Genomic DNA, 21,484 nt, shown 5'->3' with positions numbered 1-21,484 from the left:
AAAAGAAAGAGAGAGAGAGAAATAATTTTTATTGTTCCTTCTCTTAGTACCCAATTAATAATCAGAAAATAATGTTTTTAGACGAAAAATGCAAATCCAAACTCAAATGAGATAAAAGAGATTTCAAAACCGCTAAACCTGCATCCCAGAATCTCTATTGTATAAAAAGGGCAACAATTTCAATAATAATAATAATAATAATAATAACTAGTAGAGCTTAATTTTGATACACTAGAGTCTAAATGATCTTTTAAACTATTTATGCTTAGATGATAAAAGTAGTTATTTTTGCTAGTGCCATGTTGTCGTAATTAAAAGCATTTGTGCATTAAAATTAATAATTAATGCAAAATTAGTGATCTTGAATGAGTTGAATCTGAAGTAATAGAGAGTATTAGTAGGTTCTTCCCTCCTCCAATCCTCCCTTTGAAAAAAGCAAACTACTTTCCCTCACAACAATTTGTTGCAGCTTTTCCCTCCCTACAAAAATGAGAAAAGACCAACAAAACCAGCATCCTCTACTCATTACTAATCCTTCTCAACAAAATCAGGTTTTTATATATACTTACTCCCTCTTCTTCTTTTGCAATTTTCTCTTTTCGCACTAATTTCTACAATTCGAGTGGGAAAAATTGAAAAAGAAGAAAACTTGCATCAACCCCATTAATCTATATCACATATAATCATCAAGTTCCAACTGTGATCTTGTAAAGTTTTAGAATTTACATGTGGGTGTGTGAATTGCAGGGAAAAGAAGAAGAGAATCATCATCATCATCATCAATTGGAAGTTGAAGCAGAGGAATCTCAACTTCCAGAGTCACCATTGCCTCTCACTGTTACTTCCAGGGTCTGATTTCTTCTTCATTATCTGTGTTGTGTATTTTTGTCTTTGTTTCTAACTTTGGGTTCCTATGTAACTGTCCAAAACTGAATAAAAATTGAAACTTGATTTTTGGGAATGAATGAAAATGCAGGTATTGTATATGTTGGGAGATATAGCAGCAGGGCCTGCGTACAAGTTCACGCAATGGCTTCAATTGGTTCGTAAACGCACTTCCAAGTTTGGACCTTCTGGATTCCCTAACCGCCTTTCTACCATGCCTTCTTCTAGGTTCTTATTTACTACTACTACTTTCTACTTTCTACTTTCAATCCTCAGAAAATCAATTTCTATATATCACAGGAGTAAGTGATGTTATGTGTTTGAGTTGAAAATTGCCCCATCAAAGATTGAAAAATGAGGAATATGGGTAGAAGAGAGTGTATAATTACATGTGTTTTTTAACTTATTTTTAACATGTATTTTGTATTTCAATTTGCATTCTATACCAGTGTCTGATTTTTGGTGTTCAGGTAACATGGTTTGGAATTATGGTGGTTGAAGAAGTTGTTATGGGAGGTTGTATAGTGTGGCACTCTTAGGAAGAGGAAATTAGTAAATTTCACTGATTAGGCAATATCATGTAGGATAATACCATTCGATTCGTAGAATTATACATTTAAGTCGATTTTACACCTGATATCACTTAATTTTGTGAAATGTGATACTGACATAGTGACATTCCATGTAATCGTAAGTCGAGGTAAATGCAAGCATGACAAATTAAATAGTAGCGTATTACTCAAGTAGGTTATGGCAATTTAAGTTTTCGTTTTCATATTGTTTCATTGAATGCTAAAGATTAATCTTTTGGAAGTGGGGTTGTAAAGGTGCATAATGAAAGCTTTTCTTTTTCCTTTTCTCTGTGATGTGTATGTTGTGAAATTGTCCATGTTGCTAATGGTGATCATAACTTTTATGTGTTAGCCCTGGTGAGGCTATTGAAGATGCAACGAGCGATCAGCCTCCAAAACAAACTGAGGTTAACTTGTGGGAGAGGCTCGGTAAAGCCGAAATGTTGGACATTGAATCAAGCATGTTTTCTTGGGACAGGCTCACTTCGCTTCACCACACTGAACACAGCAGCATCAATGAGAATTCCGAGGATGAAATGAATAAAGCTCTTGAGGTCTGTTTTTTCTTACAATCATACAAATTAGATATCTTGTAGTACTGAATTAGAATAGAGTGTTTGAAGTGCACACGAATGATTTGTATGTGTAATAGGTAACTGTAAATTCTGGAGGGGTTGTCTTCTTTGCTTTTTTCAATGGCCTTGGGGGCGATGGTGCTTTTCCGAAAGAAGCAGCGGCCGTTATAAAAATATCATCATCAAGATTGGCAACACAATCAGAACGCCTTGGTTATGAATTTGCTAGGTGGTTGGGAGTTCGAACTCCGCAGGTTGTTTCTATGCTTTATTCTTTCAGGAACACAACCATCACATTGCAAGCTTCAGATATGAAGATTTACTTCTAGCGTATTCATTCTTTTCTATCTGGAAAATGCAGGCTAGAGTGATTCACAATACTAGTTCTGAGTGGCTCCAAATAAAGGAAGCTACAGAAAAAGCTAGAGATGCAGCAAGTTCTAAGGGTGATGAGAGTGGCGAAATGACTTGCTCAGAACTTTTGGAAGCACTTGAACTCGGCCGATGTCTCTATTTTATGAGGTACGATTGAAATCCGGTATTCCAATGATATGGTTTATAATATTTTTGTGAATTATGTTCTATTGTTGTCATGTTATCACTACCATCTAATGATATTATTTTGTTACAAACAATGATTCTAATTTCAATGCCTGGTCTTGATTTAGTCATTTCAGTTTTCGAATGTGGCGTGCGACCACCATAATTGTATTTTCATAAGGATTTGTAATCTTTTTGCAGTTATGTACATGGTTCACCTTTGCTTGAAAGTCCCTATGCATTCGAATATCGGGAAACTGCAGAAAGAACATCAGCAGCCCTTGGCAGGGTACTGATGTTGGACCTTGTCATTAGAAATGAAGATAGGCTCCCTTGCCGGCAACTTAGGTGGCGAGGGAACTCCGCAAATTTGTTGTTTGCTGAAAAGTTAATCTCAGCAAATACAGACACACTAGGAGAAGCTTTAGATTCTGCAATGAACCATTACGGACCAAGGGTGGTTCGAGCACTTCAAAATGAGAGGAGGTCAGTTTCAATGGATTCCAAATCAAGTTCTCGGAATCCTACATTGTTATCACAACGCTCAGATGTTTCGGATATAGTGGAATCAGCAATATCTACTAGGATGAGTCTTAATGGTCAAACATCAGGAGAATCACCTTGTACTAACTTTAATGTTGTGGCTATTGATTCTGGTGTTCCTCGCCGGCCCCCTACTGGAAAACGTGCAGATGATCAGACTAATTATCCCAAGTTGGTTGAGTTGCTACTTAACAGTTCCGAGTTTTCCTCAAACCTGCTATATGATATAACCGGAGGCAAATTAGGATGTCCTGCACCAGAAGACATAAATCCGGTAACTGATGTACCTGCAACTGCTAGTGACATAACAGTAGTTCATGAGTTTCGTTGTAGTTTTCGCGCTGCTCTTAGGGATCTGCAGGGGTTCTATATATTCCTACTGACACTTCACCAGAAACTTGATAACATGTTAAGATCCCTTATGAATATTATAAGCAAAATTTCGTCTTTGGAATCTGAAAAAGATGAATTTTCTTCACCCATTGCTGCTGGTAGCAGTTCCTCTCCAACAGGTAGAGAGAGGTCTCCTCATGATAACCATCATGATTGTTGTGACTCCGGGTCTGCATCAAGAGAAGGTTGTCATGGAAAGCACTCAAAAGGAAGCGCAGAATCACATAGTGGTCTTCGCTTAACAGCTAAGCTTCGAGACTTCAATAAATTTGCAAAGGTTGGTTTCTAACATAATTTTGCTATGTAAAATCCCATCTTTTTTTTACTTTCCTTGTGTCTTATACTTCATCCTAATTTCAATCTTCAAGGTTGATGCTGAATCTAGTAAAGAACTGGAACAGTGGAATGAAATGCTTAAAAATGATGTCATCAAGTTATGCCAAGACAACAATTTCAATACAGGTTTTTTCGAAGGTAGTGACGACAACTTTGTCATTGATGCATATGAACTGAAGGTAAATTCATTTTAATACACCAAAAAATAACATCTTAAACTTGGTTCATTTATGTATTTCCATATGAAGCATTTACTCCTTGAACTTTCAGATAAGACTTGAGCATATCCTTGAGAGGATTGTGTTGATATCTGAGGCTGCGAATACAGAGAAACCTTCCGCCATTACAAATACTCTCTATGTTGGTGGAGCACTGGCTGCAAGATCTATATACACGTTGCAACGCTTGGGAATCACACATATATTGTGTTTGTGTACTAACGAAATTGGACAGGCCGATTCTCAGTTTCCTGATCTATTTACATATAAAAATTTCTCTGTAAGTCGTATTATCATGTCTCACCCAATGGTATTTGTTTGCACCATGTTAATGCTGACGCTTAATCATTTTATTTATTATGTCAGTGATTTAACTCTTACATTGGTCCTGTTCTTTCTCATTGAAAATAGGTGAGTGACAATGAAGATTGTAACATCAGCAGGATATTTGAAGAAGCTTGTGATTTTATAGATTATGTTGAGCAGATTGGTCAGAGAGTTTTAGTTCATTGTTTTGAGGGGAGAAGCAGAAGTGTTACTCTGGTTCTTGCTTACTTAATGCTCAGAAAGTAAGTAAAAGAGATTTGAAATTATGCAATCTTCTTAAATAGTTAAAATAGTTAAATGTTTTTGAATCTTAATAGCTATTTATATATTATACTCCTTTTCAAAATATATGTCATTTTGAAACTTGGCACACTAACAAATCAATGTAATTTATATCAATATATAGGAAGTTCACTCTTTTAGAAGCATGGAACACACTGAAGCGAGTACACCGCCGAGCACAGCCAAACGACGGTTTTGCAAAGATCTTACAGGAACTGGATAAAAAGCTGCATGGAAAGGTATCTATGGAGTGGCAACAACGAAAACCAACAATGAAAGTTTGCCCCATCTGCGGCAAGAATGCCGGATTAAGCAGCAGCTCACTTAAGCTCCATCTCCAGAAGTTGCATAAAAAGCTGTCGTCCGGGAGTGTAGATAGTGCCATGACAATGGAAATACAGAAGGCACTGACGGCTTTGAAGGTTAGCCGCGGCGGTAGTGTTAGCCCGACACAGAGGCAGTCTCAGTCAATGATAGATGAATAGATTACTCTAGCAAGACATGAAGAAAGGTTACTTAACTCTGTTGGCTTTTCATTGTATTTTCTCTATTTTTCTTTATGCAAAGTGTAAAGTAGAAGAAGGGGCTTGTTAATTATGTGGTTATAGTTCAATTCTTTTGTTACTTTATTAAATATAAAAGAAAAGTTGGTTCCTGAAGACATAAACTTGTCATATGGTATCATGCCATCAGGAATGAGTATTGACTATTATTTTATTTCAAAAATGTTCCAAATATCGGATTAAGTAACATTAACACTGCTTTATCATTTAATACATAGCAGTAGCATTAGCAAACCTCCCTAATGGTTAAACAAAAATATGCCGTACATCTTAGTACCTTAATCTAGCTCCTATTGTATATCAAACGAGTTTTGGAGCATTGAACTGCCAGAGTGAAGCTTTTTCACATGGAATAGCTAGGTTTTTATAACAATTTAAGTAATTTAAACTGTTTAGTATATTGGATTAAGTTGTAAACATTAATCCTCTGTAGAATTGGAAATCTTGCAATGTTGTGACAGCAAATCCGCCATCATATAGCAACATTTTTCTATAGAGGCATTTGGGACTAAAGCAATTGTACTAATTACTTGGAACCTATCATTACATGTACTTCCTTTCAAGCATTTGAATACACCATAACAAATTAACAATTTACAACAAATGCAGGGAGATTACATAGATTGAACCATTGGAAACTTTTGAAAAAACACCCAGCTTTTGAAGTAATTGATCAACGTACCTCACCATTCACACATACCATTTGTCTTCTTCCATGGTCACCCCTTTCTTCTCTACTAGTTTTGATTGGCTATGGGCGAAACCTGACTGGGAATCTGTGATCCATTAAAAGCTGAACGTCCATTGACAAGTAAAACAGAAACTATGACTATGGTTTAGATCAAATGTGTATATATATTATTAGTACAGGTATTACTATTATCAAAGGTAATAACCCCATTATACAGGAAGAGCCTCCTCTGGCAAGGACTCTGGAGTACCACTGCTACCATTGAGAACAATCACATTGCCATCAGCATCAACATCAACTATCACAGAGTCACCTTCTTTGATCTCTCTAGCAAGCATCTTCTCAGCCATGCTGTCCTCCAAAAGTCTCATTATGGCTCTCCTTAGAGGCCTAGCTCCATAGCTAGGGTTGTAACCTTCCTCAACTACTCTGTCTCTAAATCTTTCCGTCACTTGAAGTTCGATATCTTTGGTCTTTAGTCTGTCAAACACCTCCTTTAGCATTATGTCAGCAATCTCCTTCACCTCGAGTTTTGTGAGTTGCCTGAAGACAATCATTTCATCCAGCCTGTTCAAGAACTCTGGCCTGAAGTATTGTTTTAGCTCCTCGGTCACCAAGCTCTTGATTCGGTTGTAGCTGCTGTCCTTCTCATCGTAATCCAGATCAAATCCTATTTTCCGGCCTCCTTTCTCAATTACACTGCTTCCAACATTCGACGTCATTATGAGAAGCGTGTTCTTGAAATCCACGGTTCTTCCCTTGCTATCTGTAAGTCTACCATCTTCCAGGATCTGAAGCATCATGTTGAATACATCAGGATGGGCTTTCTCAATCTCATCAAAGAGCACAACAGTGTAAGGACGACGCCGAACTGCTTCAGTCAGTTGGCCACCTTCGGTGTAACCAACATATCCAGGAGGCGAACCTATGAGTTTAGAGACGGTGTGCCTCTCCATGAATTCACTCATGTCTAGCCGAATCATGGCTTCTTCAGAGCCAAAGTAATATGCAGCCAATGCTTTCGCCAATTCAGACTTCCCGACACCAGTTGGACCAGAAAAGATGAAGCTGGCAATTGGACGATTAGGGTTTTTCAATCCAACCCGGGCTCGACGAATAGCTCGGCTAATTGCTTTCACTGCTTCATCCTGACCAATGACACGCTTGTGCAATGTCTCCTCCATCTTAAGGAGGCGATCGGATTCATCGGTTGAGACTTTCTCAACAGGGATACCAGTCCAAGAGGAGACAATATGTTGTATGTCAACTTCCGTCACAATGGGACCTGAGTCTCCTGCTTCACTCTCTGCCTTGCTCATCTCCTTGCCTTTCTCTACAAGTGTTGATATTTGTGCCTTAAGATCCATTTCTCTATCTCGTAGTTCTCCAGCCTATTAAAATTTCCATCTATTGTCAATCTTCGGGCAAGAAACTGTACACTTGAATAATGAATATTAAAACAACCCTAAACCCTTAAGCAAAAAACATCAGTGAATCATTGTTTTCAGACAAACAATATTATCCCACTTGATCATCGTAGCTGAAAGAAAACATTTGCACATTTTACATTTAGAGAAAAACATTACCTTCTCAAAGTCTTGGTTGCGAACAGCTTCTTCTTTCTCCTTAACAATCTGCCTGAGTTCCTTGTCAAGTTCTCTTGCTTCTTCAGGCAACTGGAAGTACATAAATATAACCAAATTAGGTCAAAAACGGATGCTAGTTGCTACACGAACAGCTAGTTTTAAGGTAGGCAAACAACATACCTGTGCGTGTTGCAGCCGGACACGTGAACCAGCTTCATCAATAAGATCTATAGCTTTGTCTGGCAAAAATCGATCACTGCAATACACAATTATTTTTGAGAGGGGAAATATGGCAAAACATAGAGCAATTGTATTATACAATTGCAATTGCTGATGCTAAATTCAATAAATCTAACATGAACAGCATCCTGAGTTCAAGGACAAGGCAGCATTCTCTACCCTAGATTGAATTTCACAGCAAATAAACAAGATGAGCAAAACATATGAATAATAACCAACCTGATATATTGGTAAGACAGCTGTGCAGCAGCTACAAGAGCCTCATCAGTATACCGAAGCTTGTGGTGAATTTCATAGCGTTCTCTAAGTCCTTTCAGTATTTGTATGGTTTCATCTACAGTTGGCTCCGGCACCTTAACTGGCTGGAATCGTCTCTCCAAAGCTGGATCTTTTTCAATGTGTTTCCGGTATTCATCAAGTGTTGTGGCTCCAATACACTGGAGAAAACAAAACACTTCTTTAGCACACATTCACCAGGGAAAGTAGCATCTGAATTTAGCAATATCAATCAAGTTCCAGATGCTCATTATTTTTGGTGTAGCTTGGCCATAGACAATTAACCCATCAAAATAGGCATAATTTGATCATCCTGCATCCTATTATTAACAGACAATGAAACAACTCAATGCCAATATTTCTATATTTGTATGGAAGTTTCCAATGCTAATTTGGAAAGTTGAGCCCATTATTTGTTTGCGTACAAGCTAGCACCAATTTCTGACCGTGTATCTTAATTGAGATGTGATAGCTGACCTATAGCAGACCTCCAATGTTTTAACTTTTTGGACTTTGAAGTGGCTATGGATATTTTATTATCAGAAAGGTGTTTTGTCCCCTTTTTTCCACATTTTGATTAAAAGGCTCCCAAATGATGTACCAGTAAAATCCAAAAGCCAAATATCCTTAATATATTGACTTTGAAATAAATGTTCATCACACAGTTTATCCATAAGCCAGTTTTAACATGTAAAGGGAAATTACCTGCAGTTCACCCCTTGCAAGAGCAGGTTTTAGTATGTTAGCAGCATCAATAGCCCCTTCAGCTGCTCCAGCTCCAATTAGGGTGTGCACTTCATCGATAAAAAGTATTATCTCATCACTTTGTTTAATTTCCTCCATCAGTTTCTTCAACCTCTCCTCAAACTCACCACGATATTTAGTTCCAGCAACAAGCAAACCCATATCAAGGGTTATAACCTAAAGCATACATAGTAGGATACATAATTAGAATATAATGAAACATTATCAAAGGGTAACTACTAACTCCAAATAAAGATACATCTATGACCCCTTCAAACAGTATTTGTCTCTACCAATACTTTATTTCCCAAAATTTGACAAGGTAAGAAAAGAAGAGATCTAAAAATGCATGATTTTCTCCTGAAGTGCCATTATTGTAATAGATTAGTAGTGTGTCAAACAGACATTTGCATGCCAAATGTAATTGAGAAAAAATCATTATTTAGAATCCCAAAAATCATACCAAACACCCCCCGAAATTCAAAAAAAAAATTTGTATCCCAAACTTAGTGAGATGAAATTACTATCACACAATCAGAAGAACAAAAATGAGACAGCATGATGTAAACGATGGCCGAACAATGTTAGGAAACAAATATTTTTTGTGACATGTAAAAATCAGTGAAGAAACAGGATATTATTTTATAATTAGTTTGAATGAATACAATAACTTGAAGATGTTAATAGTATTGAAGACGATAATGACAAATCACAATTTTAACTACAAAATATTTAAGATCTGTGAAGATAAAATTATTTCAACAAACCTTTTTTCCCTCTATGGTTTCAGGTACATCACCATTTGCAATCCTCTGAGCAAGACCTTCAGCAATTGCTGTCTTACCAACACCGGGTTCTCCAATAAGACAAGGGTTATTTTTGGTGCGACGACCCAAAATTTGAGTGACACGTTCTATTTGTGGCTGCCTTCCCACAACTGGATCCAATTTTCCCTGATTGCAGAGGAAAATAAGTGAACTTTCATGAAGAATTCAGAATCATCCACACTCAAGCATCTGTACCAGTTAACTAGGAATTCTCAATTACCTCCTCTGCTAACTTGGTTAAATTGGTGCCATACTCCTCCAATGTTGGCATCTTATTGCCACTACTTCCTGACCCAACAGTTGCAGTAACACTGTCAGCACTCTCACCAACCATGCGAATAACCTGTGCCCATTCAGCATAAACATATTAGACAAGACTAAAGAAGGTATATATGTATTATAAAGCACCAAGGAAGCAGAGTGTGCATGCAGAAGTAAGTGGGAAAAGAAGTAAATAAGGGAATAAAACTAGCCTGTGTTCGAATATTAGTTGGGTCAGCACCCAAGTTTTCAAGAACACGTGCTGCTACACCTTCACCCTCACGAAGAAGACCCAGAAGCAAGTGCTCAGATCCAATATAATTGTGACCTGTAAATATCAAGGTTTAAGACTTCAACATCACACGCTAAGACCAAATAATTACAACTGAATCACTGAACATAAAATATCTATCATGTATTACAGACAAGAGAATCATTTGATTGTGGCACACCATGAATAGGTTAAGCCTCAATGGGCATGCAATAATTAGAAGCAAGATTTTATCACAAGATACAAGTGTCAATTTGCATCAACATTGGAGCCAACTTATAGATTACTCTTGGCACAATTGCACTTTACACAATATGGCAGCTTATCGAAAATGCTTTTTCACTTTGCTCATCATCCTCTATAAGAAATCAAACTTAGATGAACCACTTGAGAAAAATAGATAATTGTATTGTGTCCCATATCACCAATCACTTCTACCTTATTTCAAGTAAAAATTAATTAAAAAGGGGAAAACCTCATAGAAATAGGAAGATAAGCATACGGGGAATCAACCACTGTTAATGTACGAATGCTTTTTTGCAACCAAAACAAACAAATAACTATATAAAGATCGGTGAAAAAAAAAAAAAGAAAAATTGTTTTTACCAAGTTGGCGAGCTTCCTCTAATGAGAGTTCCAAAACACGTTTTGCACGAGGAGTAAATGGAATCTCAACAGCTACAAACCCACTACCCCTTCCTATTATCTTCTCCACTTCAACACGTGCATCTTTAAGGTTGATTCCCATAGACTTCAGAACCTTAGCGGCAATACCAGTGCCCTCACCAATAAGACCCAAAAGAATCTGCTCTGTTCCAACAAAATTGTGACCAAGACGTCTTGCTTCCTCCTGGGCAAGCATAATCACCTTGATTGCTTTTTCTGTGAAACGCTCAAACATGGCTTTAGGAACACCTCTGATAGGCTTTGCTCGCCGTGAAGAAGTTGCAATTGACACCTTCGAGTGAAAATCCAGTCCAGGTCTCAACATAGTATCCAAAGGATTAACTGTACGTAGTCCTGAAAAACCTGCCATTCTTAGTCCATTTGTTCGTAAAGCACACATCATTTTGACAGATCTTCTGGATTTTCCTGATCCCTTATGTTGGCCACGCCGATGCCCGGCCACTAGACCAGGGACATTAACTGACTGAGCCAAAACCCTAGCCATGATTCCTGAATAGCTGGCTGCAATTTTTATGAAGAATATTAAGCAACAAGTAACACACTTGAAAAACAGAATATCTATTAACAAACAAAAAGATTCACCATGGCAAGCATCAATCGAAAAATTTTTTACTACATGACAGCCATGAGAATAAGCACTTGTACATACATCTAATAGATCAAAATATTTAACTTCCTCCTCAAAGTTGAAAAAAAAAAAAGAATATATAAAACTATTATGGGAAGAACAACATTCAGAAGAAGTTTAGTGCAAAGGAATTTAAAATTAATTAGAGCGATGATATTAACCAAACTTCAAAGCAAGTTATCAGATAGAGCAACACATCCGCTGATCATACCTTTCAAACATACAATGAACATCAAAGATATTTCAAATCATTTGGGAAATAATAAAGATGACCAAAACCAAGGATGCCAAAGCTCACAGCACATTATCTTGCCTAAAAAGTATTACATCTTATTGGAAAAACTAATAGAAATCATGGAAATAAAGTTCAAGGAAGGAATCAAGTGTTAATTCGTGTGGTCCTTTCAAGACATCATTTTAAGCTCATGACAATTCAAGGGAAAGTAATATCCTTCATTTTGCTTATTCTGAATTATCCATTTCTTCTTCCAACTAAAACCCATTTACAAATTACAACATACTTGGAGCTTGAAAAAGCTAATGATGATAACAAATAAACCAAGAGATAAAAAACTAACACAAGATTACAAAAGAACACAATAATCAAGTACATACGTATAGCTAAAGTAGCAAGTAAAACACTAATTAACGGAATAAACCATAACAGTAATATAATCCACAATTGGGAAACGCTTCAATTAATGAATCAGTAACCTTAATAAGATGATGAAACTACAGAACCGAATAATAATAATAATAATAATAATAATAATAATTCAACAATAATTGAAACCAAAATCGAGAAACGAAAACTCCGAAACAAGATAAACAAATGAATAAATAAATAAAGAAAACCTAACTGAAGCAGCTTTTGAGCTAACAAAGGCAAAGAAGAAAAGAAAGGGAAAGTGTAACAGAGCAACACCAAATCCAAAATGGAAAAGAAAATTGAACTCACCAGAAACTCTGCACAAAAATCCGATATACGATAGGGTTATTAAAATTGAGAAAAAGAAAAAGAAAAAGAAAAAGAATAGGGAGAGAGAGAGAGAGAGAAAGGAAGGTCCTTTTTTTATGAAGTGAAAAGAGGAAATGAAGCAGAGAAAGTGTTTATATAATAATAATAATAATAATAATAATATGAGAAAATAATCAAATATATATAAATATGGGAGAGAAAGGGAAAAAAGGAAAAAGAGAGATAAAAATAAAAAGAAAAATGTGGTCGTAACCCACTCCTTCAAGATATCTTTTTCTTTTGTCTCTCTAAAATATATATATCTAATTTTTAGTGTCACCTCGCCGACTCTCATTTTCTGATACTTCACATGTAAAATATAACTAATTTTAATAATTTATATAAACATTTAATTTGGTCATTTCAACAAAATAGTCATTTTTTACTATACTATTTGAATAATTTGTAAAGAGAAAAATTGAATAATTATTTATAATATTTATATTATTAATTTATCAAAATCAAATGAAAATTGAAATAAAAAAATTCTAAAAAATTATTAGTTTATATGAAATTATAAATTAAATTTTTTTAGTAATTTTAATATATTAATAAACTTGATTTTTTTAAAATATGTTTATCTACTCATTAATAGCATTTGCGTTTAGTGATAAGTAATTTTTTTATTTTGATATTTTTGAGTTCATATATTTAAAAAATCATATTTTTTTAAAAACACAATTAATCATGATTTTTAAAATCAAATTTAGATATTTTTATATAATAAAGTTCAAATAAATGTCAAAAACCTTTTAAAAAAATCGCCTTAAACTTATGAAAATTCTAATAAAAATGTTTATTTATTCATAGTCTCGTATCTTGAACGAATCGGATCTGACAGAAATCAAAAGTAAGTGAGTCGTTGACAATTGGTCCTGGACAGACTTTTTCAGAAAACTCCTCAAGGCTATCGAGGTGAGGAACGAATGGTGAGCGGCCACCGTAAAAACTCCAACACTCAAGTCAGTGTCCGTACGTGGCTATTAGGGTTAAGATAGGTGAAGTACTTTGGAAGAGGGGTAGGTCCCTCCCCATTTATAAACCATATCCGGATGAGTCCTTTGCGGTCAAGCCCACCTATTTAAAAACTTCTGCAAGCTGTTCGGATCCCACGTGAAAAGGAAGATAGCATGCGGGTCGTCTCCCTTGTCGGGTCGGCCTGACGTTTGGGTTCCCTTGTCGGATCGCTGTCTAACGAACCGATAAATTGGACTGATTTTAACATTTGGATCTCCTTGTCGGGTTTTGACCCGATTAATTTTTTTATCTAAAATTAATAATAAAAATTGTTAAATAATAATTTAATTATATTCATTAAATTATTTAATAATTTTTAATATTAACTTCCTATAAAAATAAATACACGCGAATATTTACCTTTCTTCAGCCATGATCATGAATGAAAAATTGCAAAGTCTGAATGCCGAAGCCGTCGATTGATTCGAGGTATGTGTTTGGAAACGTGACACGTAGCCCACTTCATTTCACTATCTCTCACATGCACTGCACGTGACATCTACCATTCAACAATCATTTGTGATTTGTCATTTGAGACTCTCAATTTTACTTCCTTCTTAAAATTATTATAAGCAATTTAGTTATTCATTTCATTAACAATTTGAGTATACCACAAAAAATATAAATTTATTTATATCTAATAAATTTTAGGTTCAATCAAGTAATTTTGTTAAGTAATTATATCAAATGTGATTCAATTTTCTTAAACATTCTTCCTGTTTACATTAAATAATCTATTAACTTAGTTTATTATATCTAATAAAGGTTAGGTTCAATCAAGTAAATTTGTAAGTATTTTTATTAAAAAATAATAGTTTATTTTATAAAATACTTAATTTAGTCTTGATTTTATCATTTATAATTTAATTTAGTCCCTATGATTATATTTATAATTCAATTTAATATTTTTATTAATAACAAAATATATAGCAATTATTAACTTGAATTATACTTATTTTTAAAAATTTATTCATTTGTTTCTGTTAAATCCTTCAATATTTCTCTTGACCTTTTAGGAATTATTCTATCCAGAGTTGTTAAAATTAGATTGGATTAGCCAATTCAATTAAAAAATTGGTTAATCAGACTCTAAACCAATTCAATTCAACATTTTGATTGTTTAAAAAAAAATCGATTAAAATTGAACAAAATCAATAAAAATTATAAGTCAACAATTAATAAAAAAAAACTTTTTCATTGGCTTTGAACTGAGAACAAGTTATTTTTATTATATTTGTCTCTTTTTTAATATATAATATTTACAAATTAAATTATATTTTTTAATTATATTTATTAATTATAATTTAAATAGTTCAACTAATAATTTATCGATTAGAATAATAAATTAATAAATTAATAATTTGACCAATTTAATTATCAGTTCGATTCTAACAATTATGATTTTGTTGTCTATTGTTGGATGCTTAAATAACATCAATGAATCCGACCAAAAAATTCTAAATATAAAATCTAAAATGAAATGGAAATTTCAATTTTTCCTTTTAGAGAAAAAAACCCCTAAAAATATATGATTGATTCTTATTCTGTAGTCTTAAATATCAACGTCGTTGTAGCAAAGCCGTATAGGAGACCAATTTTTTTATGATTTTTTTCTTCTAACTTGTTTATTCCTTGTTTACTATCTCCTAGCCTAATAACATTCCCATTTGTTTTTATTAGCAAAACAAAACAAAAAGCTGCATGTGTTCAATTTTGAGTTTTTTTCCTCTCATGTAAGAAAAAGAAAATTCAGATTTCATAACTCTATATTGTAAATTAATTCAAGCAATTCTTTTTCGTTTTAGTTGAGAAAATAGTGTAACATGCAAAACACAAAAAGTGAGAATGCAATGGATAATGTTGCTTCTGACGATAAAGTCAAAAATTCAAAATATTAAAGTTAGACTTCGGATAAGTAAAAACAACAAAAAAAATTCAATAATTTTTAAGTTGTAGACCGTGTAAAAATAAAATTTAAAAAGTGTAAAAATTTAAAGATTGTCTAAAAGGTTGTGTAAACACATACTAAAAATAAATTTGAACTTTTGGTACTATTCATCTTATGTTAGTTGATATAAATATTTATGATTAGTTTGTTTGCCGTTAGAGATTATTAGTTACTAATGCATAATGCATATATAGCTTACACATTATAACTATTATTTTTTGTGATTATTCATTCTATTTCAATAATAATTTTTCTCTCATTTAGTTACTTTTTTCACAGCTCCTCTTCTCTCACTCTCTCTCTTTCTCACTACAATTTTCACCACTCAAATCTTTATCATAGTGTGGTGAGCGTAGACCGTTGTATCAGTGACGATAATCGAGTAGGACATAGTAGGAAGAAGAGATAGCTACTAGAGGCTCTCGATTCGGCCTATTTATGGCGAATGAGAAGCCAATGGAAGGTCCAACTTCAACGATAGATGATGAATTTTTTTCGAACAACATTCAGACACTCACAAAACTCCTGAATCAACTTTCAAGATTTGGGAGTTTTCAAGGAAGAATGAATCAGAACTAGAATACGAATCAAAATCGCAACGTGAATCAAAACGCAAATCAGAATCCCCCTTCCAGCACCCACATTGATCTGAATAGCCCCTATTATCTGCAACTAGTTGAGAATCTTGGAATTTTCATTGTGAACGTGGCATTGAACCCATAAAACTATCATTTTTTGTCCCGAAATATGCGTCTTGCTCTCAAAGGTAATAACAAATTAGGTTTTATTGATGACATTCTCCCCAAACCCGATGTGAATGATCCTCTGTTTATAGTTTGGGAAAAATGTAATACCTATGTGATTGCTTGGTTGAATTTGTCTCTTAACCCTGAAATCTCTCAAAGTGTGATATGGAATAAAATGACATGTGATATGTGGAGTGATTTGAGACATAAATATATACCACCAGCATGATGTATTTAGAGTGGCTAAATTGGAAGAGGAGATGTATGTGGCTAAGCAAGGAGAGCTCACTATTACTGCTTAATTCACCAAATTGAGGGCAATTTGGGAAGAGCTAAATTGCTCTAGAACCAATTACTAGCTATTCTTGTGGAATTGAGTGTGTTTGTGGATTGGGAGTATTGAGAAATTACAGGAAGAACAAGCAGGTTGTTAGATTGCTTGGAGGTCTCATGATGGATATGGACATGTGCGGTCACAAATGATGTTATTGAAACCAATACCAGATGTGAATCAAGCATTTTCTATGTTGACGCAACAAGAACGCCAACTACATTTTCTAGAAATCAACAAAACTCGTGGACTGATAAGCTCTTTTGAAATTGAAAGTGGAAAGAAAATCAATTTCTCTGATTTCGGAAACAACTACCAAGGGAGGGGTGATGCGTGAGCATCTTTCCTATCTTTTCTTAGTAAATTTGTATTTAATTTGTTAAGTTTAATCAAGAATTAATTATCTTTTAGCCACTATGGATGCTACTTTGAGTCTTGTGCAATTCTATTTATTTTAGGTAGCATTCGGCTAAATTTGATGGAGTTTTTGCAGCACAAGAATTAAATGAGAGGACAGCGAGGAGCGACGCGCGCGTACCTGACGTTTGCACGTGATTTGGAGCTTTCCATGGCGACGCGTGTGCATACCTGACGCATGCGCGTGATTTGGAGATTTGTGCAACGACGCGTGCGCGTACCTGACGCGTACGCGTGACACGCAAAATAGACCATCAAAGCGTACGCGTGACATGCGCCACGTGCAGAAAACGCTGGGGCGATTTTTGGGTCCCATTTTGGCACTCAAGTAAGGCGCAGCTCTCTGCCAAGTTAGGTGCGGATCTAGTGAAGCCAAGTGGTCCCCACGTTACAAGGCGCATATTATTTAATTGATTCTGATTTAAATTTAAATTTTAAAATAGGAAAATATATTATTTTAATTTTAGAAATTAGATTTTAAATTTTTAGAATTAGATATAAAATAAAAAAAGGAATTCTATTCAAAGGGACATTTGGTATTCTACAGTTTACCTGAATCCTTATTTTCTTCTCTGAACCATGAGCAACTAAACATCCACTGTTAAGGTTAGGAGCTCTGTCTATTGTATGGATTGATATTATTATTTTTCTATTTTAATCCATGTTTTGGTTTATATTTCAAGAATTGTTTTCGTTTTTTATTTTATGAATTTGGGTGGAATGGAAGTATGACCCTCTTTCTAATTGAGTTTTTCTATAACTTGGAAAAGCTCTTTACTTGAACAACAACTTGAAAACAATTTCTTCTAAATTCTAATTATCTGGATTTAACGGGATACGTGACATATAATCCTCTTTTATTTGGGTAATTAGGATTTTTGTGGCATATAAACTGGAATTTGATCTTTACCCTCTAATTGAAATTAATTGACCAAGGAATTGGCAGTTGATGAATTTTAGAGGAGACTATGAAGGTCTAAGGAATTAGGGTCTAGTCACATATAGTTTGCCATGAATTAAATCTTGCATGATTAAAATAGTTAGTAAGAAAATTCAATCCAAAAAATAGATATCTCTAAAGCTTTAACTGTCTTCTCCCATATTATTTACATCAATTTATTGCTTGCTGTCTTCAAACTCTGAATTTACTATTTAATGCAATTGAACACTAAAACACCATTTTCTGTTTGTCTGACTAAGCTAATCACTCAATTATTGTTGCTTGATCCATCAATCCTCGTGAGATCGACCCTCACTCACCTGAGGTATTACTTGGTACGACCCAGTGCACTTGCCGGTTAGTTTGTAGGTTATAAATTCCGCACCAAGGGGTCGCTTTGGAAGAGACAGAGGTGGAAGAGAAGGTAGAGGAGCCCCTAAAATATGTACATATTGTCATAAGTTAGGCCACTTAGTCGACACATGTTATAGAAAGCATGGACTACCTCCTCATATGAATCAAGCTCAAAAGATAATAAACTGTGCAAATTCATTTGGTGGCAGGAAAATTAAAGAAGCCAACAGTGAATTGCAACATTCAACCCAAAGGGACGATGGCAATAACTCATGGATTTCATTGTCTCAAGAACAAAGAGACACATTGATTGCATTACTTTAACACAGCAACCCCGCATAGCAACATCTGGCTAATCATGTACTCACTACTTCCCAAACCGATTCAGGTATACTCCATTACACCCTCACAATGAGTTCACACATCTTCCATATTTTGTTCACAAAATCATTTTGCTCCAACTCTTGGGTCATAGACAGTGGAGCGACTGACCATGTTTCATCATCATTGAAAATTTTTTATCACTATTACCATATAAAACCAATTATTGTTAAACTCCCTTATGGCAGCCATACTTTAACCTAGATTGATGGAACTGTGATTTTTTCAAACAAATTTTATCTCACAGAAGTTCTTTATATTCCAACCTTAACTTTTAATTTATTTTTAGTATCAAAAGCTACTAGGATTTTAAAATGTCACTTTTCAATTACTAACACAAAATGTGAGATTTAAGACCGGACTACCTGAAAAATGATTGAGTGTGCTGATGAGAAGGATGATTTGTACTCATTGACAGCACCTCCAATAAACACACACACACCAAACAGCACTCCATTAACATTAGCATTCAAGAATAAGTGCATCCATCACACCACACAACAACCTGCATTACAACACCTTGCACCACAAATCACTTCATCACAATCTACATAAAATACTCATGGAGCTACCGTCACAAGCTCTTCTGAATCCAATTCGGACCAAAGACACTTAGGCACAAATAATAATGCCAAATTGTGGCATCTACGACTAGGACATGTACATATTAATAGAATGATTGTAATAAAAAGAGAGTCTCCTCTCATTGAATATTCTGATCATAAAGACAACCCATGTGATATTTGCCATTTTGCCAAACAAAAAAAATTATCCTTTGCAAAAAGTCACAGCTCTTCACATGATAAATTCGATTTTGTACATTTAGACATTTTGGGACCTTTGGGCACATCATCTACTACTTGTCATAGATACTTTCTAACTGCCATTGATGATAAAACTCATTTTATTTGGCTTTTTTTTTTCATGAAACTGAAATTTGAAGTTCCAAATCTAATAAAGATGTTTGTTACATACATTGAAAACCAGTTTGAAAAAACCATCAAATATTTTAGGTCTGATAATGGAGCTGAATTCAATCTTGCATCTTTCTTCAACTCAAGAGGTATTGATTATCAGACCTCTTGTTTTGAAACACCACAGCAAAATGGTGTTGTTGAAAGAAAACACCAACATTTGTTGGGTATGGGTAAAGTACTCCTTTTTCACTCACCAATACCAAATTGCTTTTGGACTTATGCTATAGCTCATGTTGTACACCTTATAAACAGAATTCCAAACCCTGTTTTACAAAACAAATCCCCATATGAAATGTTTTTTCTCGAACAAACCAGATTTAATGGTTCTAAAGGCTTTCGAATGTTTGTCTTATGCATCCACTTTGAATTCACATAGGAAAAAACTTGACAAGAGAGCTAGAAAATGTGTTTCTATGGGTTACAAACATAACACAAAAGGGTATGTGATTTACGACATAACAAGCCAACAGACAGTGGCTAAACTTGTTTTCGTTCTTCCAAAAATCTGGTTACACACAATCAAAATCATATTACTCTTTATTTACAAGAAGAACAACTACAAATTTTACTGCTATTCTTGTTTACGTAGATGATGTTGTTTTAGCTGAAAATGATGCTAGTGAGATAGATTGAATAAAAAAGCTTTTAGATGATCGTTTTAGCATCAAGGATCTGGAAAAAGCTCAAGTATTTCTTAGGCATGGAAGTAGCATATAGCACGAAAGGGCTGGCTTTGTATCAGAAGAAGTATACCACAGTTTTAATTGAAGAATTTGGCTTATTTGATGCCAAACCTGTGTTGACACCAATGGACTACACAGTTCATCTATCCAAGACATCTGGGGAACCCATGGCAGATCCAACAACATATATACGATTGATTGGTAAGCTCCAATACCTCACCAATACCAAACCCCACATTGCTTTTGCAGTAGGTAAGCTAAGTCAGTACTTAGAATCTCCAACTAATTATCACCATAAAGCTGCCATGAAGATTGTACGCTACTTAAAGAGAGCTCCTGGCACAGGACTGTTCTTCCATTTGAATAGTGACTTCACACTTACTGGGTTTGTTGATGTCAATTGGACAACCTGTCCGGACACCAGACGATCTGTGTCTGAGTACTGTTTCTTTCTCGGAACTGCCCTGATTTCCTGGAAAAGTAGCAAGCAACAAACAGTCTCCCGCTCTTCATCCGATGCTGAGTACCGGGCATTAGCAAATGTGACTTGTGAAGGGTTATGGCTTGTCCGCTTGTTAAGGGTTTTTTGTGTGAATCATGAGAAGTCGTTCACGCTGTATAGCGATAGCTAATCTGCACTTCATATGGTTACCAACCCTATTTTTCATGAGCGCACCAAGCACATTGAGGTCGACTGCCATATCGTGAGGGACAAGGCTAATGATGTCACCCTGAAATTGTTACCTGTGACCTTTACCAACCAGACAGCAAACTTTTTCACCAAAACATTGGCTCCAGGACTATTTTCTTCTTGCTGTGGTAAACTAGGACTATTAGATATTCACACTCCTAATTTGAAAAGGGATGTTAGTTGATATGGATATTTATAATTAGCTTGTTTGCTATTAGAGATTATTAGTTACTAAGTTATTAATGTATATATAGCTTACACATTGTAACTGTTACTTTTTATTATCATTCATTCTACTATAATAACAATTCCTCTCTCATTCAGTTACCTTCTTCACAGTCCCTCTTTTCTCACTCTCTCTCTTTCTCACTATAACCTTCACCGTTCAAATCTTTATCATCTTATGAGACAAAATATGAAAATTTATTTATACGTGAGGTTATAAAACTTAATTTTAAAATGGATTTTAAAACTTAATTTTTATAAAACTTAGTATATGAGATTATATTAAACTTTTTAAAATGCAAGCTAATTTA

General features: G+C 34.8%; 2 protein-coding genes and 1 long non-coding RNA gene across 4 annotated transcripts; 2 read left to right on the top strand and 1 right to left on the bottom strand.

The window, feature by feature from the left end:
• The first annotated feature begins 233 nt into the window (after positions 1-233).
• On the top strand, positions 234-5,423 carry LOC112708112 (dual specificity protein phosphatase PHS1). The gene is made up of 11 exons (XM_025760252.3): positions 234-551; positions 748-849; positions 977-1,113; positions 1,810-2,011; positions 2,110-2,286; positions 2,394-2,554; positions 2,774-3,785; positions 3,877-4,023; positions 4,115-4,342; positions 4,474-4,631; positions 4,796-5,423. The coding sequence occupies exons 1-11, from the start codon at positions 489-491 to the stop codon at positions 5,154-5,156; spliced, it is 2,748 nt and encodes a 915-aa protein (XP_025616037.1). The 5' UTR covers positions 234-488; the 3' UTR covers positions 5,157-5,423.
• A 312-nt stretch (positions 5,424-5,735) lies between these two features.
• On the bottom strand, positions 5,736-12,705 carry LOC112708111 (chaperone protein ClpC, chloroplastic). 2 transcript variants are annotated; one of them, XM_025760250.3, is made up of 10 exons: positions 12,404-12,705; positions 10,737-11,318; positions 10,072-10,187; positions 9,819-9,941; positions 9,539-9,724; positions 8,733-8,948; positions 7,971-8,188; positions 7,692-7,767; positions 7,512-7,601; positions 5,736-7,316 (listed from the first exon to the last, which is right to left on the bottom strand). In XM_025760250.3, exons 2-10 carry the CDS (start codon positions 11,299-11,301, stop codon positions 6,135-6,137), a joined length of 2,772 nt encoding a protein of 923 aa, XP_025616035.1. In that variant the 5' UTR covers positions 11,302-11,318; positions 12,404-12,705; the 3' UTR covers positions 5,736-6,134. The 2 variants fall into 2 exon arrangements, with proteins under 2 accessions (XP_025616035.1, XP_025616036.1); XM_025760251.3 differs by having other exon boundaries at positions 12,306-12,692.
• Positions 12,706-18,265: 5,560 nt separating this feature from the next.
• LOC112708110 (uncharacterized) lies at positions 18,266-21,275 on the top strand. Its single transcript, XR_011865056.1, has 2 exons — positions 18,266-18,604; positions 20,164-21,275. It is a non-coding gene; the product is annotated as an uncharacterized lncRNA (long non-coding RNA).
• The last annotated feature ends 209 nt before the right edge of the window (positions 21,276-21,484 follow it).

This window comes from Arachis hypogaea, chromosome 8, assembly GCF_003086295.3.
Source record: "Arachis hypogaea cultivar Tifrunner chromosome 8, arahy.Tifrunner.gnm2.J5K5, whole genome shotgun sequence".
Lineage (NCBI taxonomy): Eukaryota > Viridiplantae > Streptophyta > Magnoliopsida > Fabales > Fabaceae > Arachis > Arachis hypogaea.
The sequence above is the reverse complement of the archived record's forward strand: the minus strand, read 5'-3'. Positions and strand labels throughout refer to the sequence as shown.